Consider the following 7,381-nt stretch of genomic DNA (forward strand, 5'->3'; position numbering starts at 1 on the left):
AATTGTTTTATGATGCCCATTTAAAAACAAAATAGATACTAAAAAATCAGCTAAAATCAAAAACTCTAAGTAAAATGGCAATATTGTTGGTAAATAGTGATTTAAATAATTTAAAAATGTCTCTTGGTCTAGGATTTTGTTTATTCTTTACCTATCATATATGATACCAAAACATTATTATAGTTTTATTGTTTTATATATAAACCAATCACATCAACGGTTTGACGAATTCTTACTCTAGAACAATATCATAATTAGTAGTGAATATTGAAAAATAAAAATAAAAATATGCTTTTATCAAGATTTTATGTTTAGTGCCTGTACACTAATTATTGAGCTCAATTTTATAAAATAGATCGTGCTATAAAAAAAATCAAAATTTTGACGCAGAGTTTTTGGCTTTTTGCTTCAACATAGTACGGAATTATAAAAACAAAAATTTGACATATTGAGTGTAGCAAGAAAATTGTATTAGGGTATATATAATATTATGCATGAATTTCAGTCTTCACTTTCGTTAACCACGACCCCTCACAAATATTACCTAACGCCGGCCCTGGCTACAAATTATTATTAAATTATATTTTTTTTTTATTATTAATTACTATTAATATTGGAATAATAGACATAAGTAGAAGTTAGTATTTTTTTTGTATATAAATGGTTGCCATTGCACATTATTAATTAAGTAGATGAAGTAAAAGCATGCATCGCATTGCATCATAAATATTAGTTGTCGACAAAAATGAAACTGAAAGGAATTAATTTTTAATTTATTATAGCTATAAATTATAATGATTTTTTGACAAAATTGATTTTGTTTTACATTTTTTGTTGTACCTAATTCTAAAAGAAATAACCAGTAGATACTAAAAAATATTTATACTGAAATATTTATACTGGTGATCATTTTCTAAAACTGATATTATTTTCAATAAATGTAGTTTTTGAGCTATTTATTGACTTCAATTTTAAATTTTTAAATTTCAACTTGATTTTGTTTAATGTTTGTCTCTTGGTCAAAAAGCTTGAACATTTCATACTAATGTAAGTTGTGCAGTTTTGAAATGGTTAATTATTATACACATTTTTTTACAATAAAAACATTCTATGTACATTGTACCTACTTATTTATTTCTGAAAGGACCCACATAATATTGAGAAAAAATATAGGTCAGCGACCTTCCCCGGCTCCCCTAATCCTTATCATGGCTAAAGATATATGTCTATGTTCATATATTATATTAATATATTTTGTATTATGTCGTGTGACGTGCATTGTACACAAGTCACAAGAAACAATTCATTTTTATAAACTTGCAAACTTTATCTTATTGTTATCACTATTGGAATAATAGGCATCAATTTATTCGTAATATGAACAATTTTTAGTTTTTACTTAATTTTTGAAATTTCTTTGGAGGAATGTACATAAAGAAATATTTCTCAGAAAGTGCTGAGCTCCGGTGTTCCCCTTTCCCCCCCAATCCGATGTTGCGCGTGGCTTTGAATAATCGTATTACACTTTATAGTAAAAATACCTATTATAGTTGAAATGTGGAATATTAACAGCTAATCGCAAAATCGAAGTCAGGAATATTTCGATAGATCTTCAGAGTAACTAAACACATTTTTACGATACCTACGTTGGCATTTTATAGTATACTTTGTAGTTTACAGTTTGTACCAATGTACCATACGTCTATTATATATACATACTTGGCTGTTTGTTGTTTTAGCGCGATCAGGAACGTTCTAGGGTGAAATAGCTCGTCAAGGTCGATTTTCTGAGACAATTTGTCGGATGAAGCGCTAATTTTCTTCACGCACATTGTTCTGGCCACGACCGTTCTGACGTACGCTACCGGATCGTTCGGACCATTCCATTGGTCCATCCACGTTTTGGGCGTCTAAAAAAATAATTCAGTAGCATATATTATAATATAAAGTATTATCATAATTATTACTTATTAGTATTATTATTGTCTTTATTACGAATCGTAAATGCAGGGGTTACAAGTTATAACAGGTGAGATTGACAGGTCACGGATCCAGTATTACCTATTTTGTTTTTTTTGTTGTGGGTAGTTCAAAAATAAATAGCCGTAAAATACTTAAAATGTTCACCAAATTTTCTAATATCTTATGATTTTGCATAAGATACAATATTGGTTTATAAGTAAAAAGTATATAAATTTAATACCTAGGTGCAACGTTCCTCAATAATTTTTCTTACAACAATTAATTGTCAAAACCATGAAAATTAGTAAATTATTTTGTCGTAAAAAATTCATAAATATTAAAATTTGAAATTATAATTTGAAAATTATGTACCTCATATTAATCATTATTGTGTCTCTCCTAGATTGTCCAGTCTTCCGTGGTTATTATATTTTTATATTTATAGCTTATTTTATTTATTGATATTTTCAGATTGATTTCCAGTTTATTAAATTACAAAACCCTACCTCGTTTAAACGTTTTATATTTACAAAGCAATCACCCCATTGTAATTTTAATTATTAAGTCAATCATTTTTCTATATACATTTGTGGATTTTCTCGTTCGTCTATCAAAGAAAGATTTTTGCCGTCCAAGTCTAAAAACGAATAACTGCAGAGCCTGTCGACTGGGGGTTATAAGCGATCTATAGGTGCAAATGGTGTTTGCGTTTTGGGGGGAGGGGTTAAAGCGTTACTTTAATAATATTGAATATGCTTGAAACAACATTTAGGAATTGTTTGGGGGGCTATGTACATTCCCCCCTATTTGCACCCATGGATCTATCCAACTATTTTCCCACCCTTTAGATCCGACCCTTTGGGCAAGACGATATTATATCATACTTGGAGTCTGATAAGATGTAACACTGTGTCTGACACTGTGGCCGAAGGGCGCATGTTGCTGCGAATCGTCTGGTTTACAGCGGCTAAGGTCTTGTGTACATTTCTGACCAGCCGGACCGCGAAGTTAAGTTCTTGGCTGAAAAACGCGTCCACCGGCCGCGGGTTACTGTCGCCACTTTTGCTCGTCGGCAACTCAGATAGGTTGACGCCCCTGTTCAAAGCCTTCCACAGGTCCAGAATGGGTTGGACATCCAAATGCCAGTCACCCCTTATGTGCAGTTTCGTTCCGATGCGGCCAATGCTGACGTCTTTATACAGTACATACATTATAATATTATATTGTATTTGTAGTACTAACAAAGTATTATACAGACAGGGTGTTGTATAAGCATTTTATCACCGTTTTTATGCTTAGACTAATATACATTATATGAATACTCGTTTGTTTGAATTCGTATTTATGGAATTTATGCAAATAATAAATATATCTACTTGTGTGTTTTTTTTTTTAAATTTTGATTAATATATCTGATCAAAAATTTAAAACTAGTATAGTTTTCAAGTTATTCGATTTAATTAGCAGAAAAAAACGAAGTATTATACAACTTTGCACAGTATCGTTACATAGTTCATTATTCCGCAAGACAGAATTTAAAAAAGTTGTATAATGTAGGCTTCCTTAAAAAAACATAAAGGTACCTATATCAATTATTGTATACATATGAACGACGGTAAAGTTTAAATTATTATAATAATATGTATCTGTATAGTTTTTGTATAGGTGCCAATGTGTCATAGTCATTATTGTGCCAATCATATAGCGGGGTTCACCACTTAATCTTAAAGTAGGTAATAATAATAGTTTTTAAAAAATGTATTCCTCGTCAGCCTCCTCGTGAGCCCGAGATAAAGCCATTATAGCCATTATAGTAAATCGCTATTGAATTATATATCTGAATATTTTAAACATCATATAATTATTTATTTTCACTCTTATAGTTTTAGGTATGCAACTTTAGGGGTGTAACTTTTAAAAATGTTTACTTACGTCGCAACTGTGATATTGTTTCGGTGCTCTGTTTCTTTTGCCATGACCTGTCTACGTTCTCCGGCAAATCCAACAGTTTTGGAGTGTCTTGCTCCGGGACGCTTCTCAATGCGTTTTCGACATCCTATTTGTGGAAACAAATTATAACAATTCAAAATCATCCGATTAAACTCGCTAGATACTCGCTAGTCATTAATTCTAAGATATTATTTACACAATTTGTGTCTTTTATTACTTGAAAGAATTATTTCAGTTTTTATGCAATAGGTAGTTTGAAAAAATCTAAAAATTACATTACACATGATAAATATTTTTGTGCGAATGACAAATAATTATTAACGGCCAGCCTGTATGAGCTCCCTAGTCCCTGTAATATGCATACGGTAAAATTATGATTTTTGGTCCGGACATTTCCACTTGAAAGTGTAATTATCGTGGTGACAATGAAAATGGGCTGTGAAGAAACAAAATATATATGCTACTAATTCACTACTAATGATAATTTAAATGTTTTAAATATCAATAGATAGATGCAACTTTTGATAAAATGTATTAATTTTTTGTTTTAACTGCTGCAGGTACCAGTATCGCCTCACGATTAATATACCTTTGCGTCACCAGAATTTAAATCAACGATTCCAGGTATACCATTCTTCCAATTGACATTGTCTGATGTGAACACACTTCGCAAATATGTTGTGAGAATAGCTATGTCTTGTATATTCGTGATCCGGCCGCCGTAGATAGCCTTTTCACATAGTCCGTGAATATATGCCCATCTTGTCGAGCTGTGCTCTATCGATTTAAAACAAAAGTAACACGTAGGTTTAAAAAATAAATTCAAAATTGTAGGTACATCTTGTACTTTATTAATAGGTACCTACAGTGGCTAGTGACAGACGCTTCTGGTTCGTAAAAAGGATAATATGGTGGGGAAAGGTACTTAAAACTGAATTTCGTTTTATTCCTGCCATTTTAAAATAAATGTAATTCTACGTTATTAGAATAAAATATTTATTCTAATATGACGTTTACACAAAGAGGAGTAAAGGATAAAAATAAAAACGTTTAATTAAAATATTTATTTTCATCATTAATTATACATAGGATTAATTACTATATACCTAAACACAAAAAATATATTATAATGTTGGGCCAGTTATTTCATATTATACTCAAGTTATAACTGAGCTAATTTTAATCTCAATTCTTATTAAAAAAGAATTAAGGAGTACATTTAAAAATCAAAATTTACTATTGTAAACAATATAATACAATAGGTATAATATAGAAAAGGACGTATTTTATATGGTACTCTTGGACAGTTAGGTGTATATATACCTATGTATATATTATATTTATTTATTTATTAGGATAAAACTGGCTGAGCATTTTGTTACAATTACACTACACATTTACATAATATTATAATAAATAGATTTACAAGATATATAGTGCCCACATTAAAATTGTATAATATCCCTACAGACATTAATTCAATAGGTGAATGAGTCCACATTGACAATGGACATAAAACGCCTTATGAGTTCATTTGATAATTTTATATATAGTTTGTGGTTGATAGTGAAATGGTAAAAGGGTATAATGTCGAACAGTTGTTGAGGAACATTAAAATTAACTAAGAACAAAAGTGTGAGTTATAGGCGCAACTAAGGGGGGGGGGGGCTAGGGGGGCTAAGTCTCCCCAGTTTTCCAAATAGCCCCCCCAGTTTTTCAGTCAAGTGTATTTCTAGTTTTTAATTTTTTTGGGGGAAATAATGTTAATAAGTTATATCAACAATGTGATGTTATCAATGATAACAAAAATGTCTTTTAACCATGCTGCATATTGTATAAAATGAAAATGACACTTATTTAGGTGTTTTCAAACTTGGCCATTTTAAATATTGAAAGGGATATGTCGAATAATATAAATAATAATGACATTTTGGAAAAGTATAACCAATTAAAATGTCGACGAATATAGAATATATAAATAAATAGAATATTTTATAACGGTTAATTGTATTTATTTTTTGATTATAAGATTATAATGTAATATTAGATTTCATATTGAAGCAAATAATTTGTTTGGGGCTATAGCTCCCCCCCCAGAATTTTTACCTTAGTTGCGGCTATCCCATGGATAGGTATTATAAAATATATTATTTACTATGATAAATCCATAGAATTTATATATTATACTCACTACAGTACGCTTAATATAATATTATTGTCTATTGTTGTCATACAACTGTCAAAACTCACATACCGTCAAAAACAGGGGCGCCATTTGGTGGGGGGAGGGGGGCAGGGTGTGCACTCGCACACCCTGTAATTTTGTTGTCCACAATTGGCCTAGGCCTAATTAATACTATGGCCAGATGGCCTTCAGTTTGCCAATCTTTAAATGTGCATGCACCTCAGCTATTCACTGATAATCATAAATAATATTATAATATTGTATTCTCTAATTTGATAATTGATAAATTGATATCGGTATCACTTTATCCACTGGCACACACAAATATGTGTAAATGGTAAGTGGCTACTGACAGGGGTGGACTGGCTATTTTTGGCCCGGGGTGCAAAATTAATTAGGGGCCCGTAATTTTTTTTCAAACCTACCTAAATTAGGAAATAGCCCTTAGTTTTATAAGTAAATATAAAAAAAAAAATTAAGAATAACATGTTGTTTATTTGTAGAGATGTTGAAATATGTTATTTTATTTTGATTTTGTATAATACCGTATTATACCAGTATTATACCGTATACCGATTGTGGTAATCGGGGGCCCGGATCATAAAGCGAGGAAAAAAACTATAGAATATTTGTATGTAGAAAATAGTGTAAATAGTGCAACTCAGCCACCTTGGTAGGCAATGTGCGAACATTCGATTTGACGCATGCTTGTCCCTGGTGTGCCCAAATGGGGACTAATAACAAATAAATACTAATTTCTACTATTTTATTTTATATTTTATTTAATATGTCACTTATATATTAGTATGAAAATATCACAATATTGTTGCTATTTTTGACGAACTATGTGTAGGTACTTTTAATATAGGTATTTATTTTATATTTTAATACACTTGGTAAGTAAATGTATGGGTATAAATAACCTTTATAATAAAATGCCTAACCGAACCTAACCTACACATTTTTTCTCCCTGCATACCTACTCAAAACCAGAAATGTATTTTATGGGTACCCTTCTTCACAATGTTTGTGTTATAATTTTATCAATTACTAGCTGATCCCGTGCACTCCGTTGCGCGTAAAAAAATATAACTCTTAAAATATTGTGATTACTCATGCTTGTCCCTGGTGTGCCCAAATGGGGACTAATAACAAATAAATACTAATTTCTACTAAATATTTCTCCTGTAACCAATAGCAACCATTAATAAACGAAAATTTCAATTGTAAATCTCATAATCCCCGTTTGAGCCCCTACCGGTGGCGTCCTGACACGAATATAAT

The 7,381-nt window shown here is 30.8% G+C and overlaps 1 protein-coding gene across 1 annotated transcript in view; it reads right to left on the reverse strand.

Moving 5' to 3' along the window:
- Window positions 1-7,381, reverse strand: part of LOC100169603 (cytoplasmic dynein 2 heavy chain 1) — a 59,955-nt gene that overhangs the window by 2,384 nt on the left and 50,190 nt on the right. The window contains 4 exon segments of the mRNA XM_029491200.1: window positions 1,720-1,910; window positions 2,847-3,154; window positions 3,895-4,018; window positions 4,502-4,689. Coding sequence (XP_029347060.1) covers window positions 1,720-1,910; window positions 2,847-3,154; window positions 3,895-4,018; window positions 4,502-4,689 — 811 coding nt within the window.

Source organism: Acyrthosiphon pisum, chromosome A3 (genome assembly GCF_005508785.2).
Source record: "Acyrthosiphon pisum isolate AL4f chromosome A3, pea_aphid_22Mar2018_4r6ur, whole genome shotgun sequence".
Taxonomy (NCBI): domain Eukaryota; kingdom Metazoa; phylum Arthropoda; class Insecta; order Hemiptera; family Aphididae; genus Acyrthosiphon; species Acyrthosiphon pisum.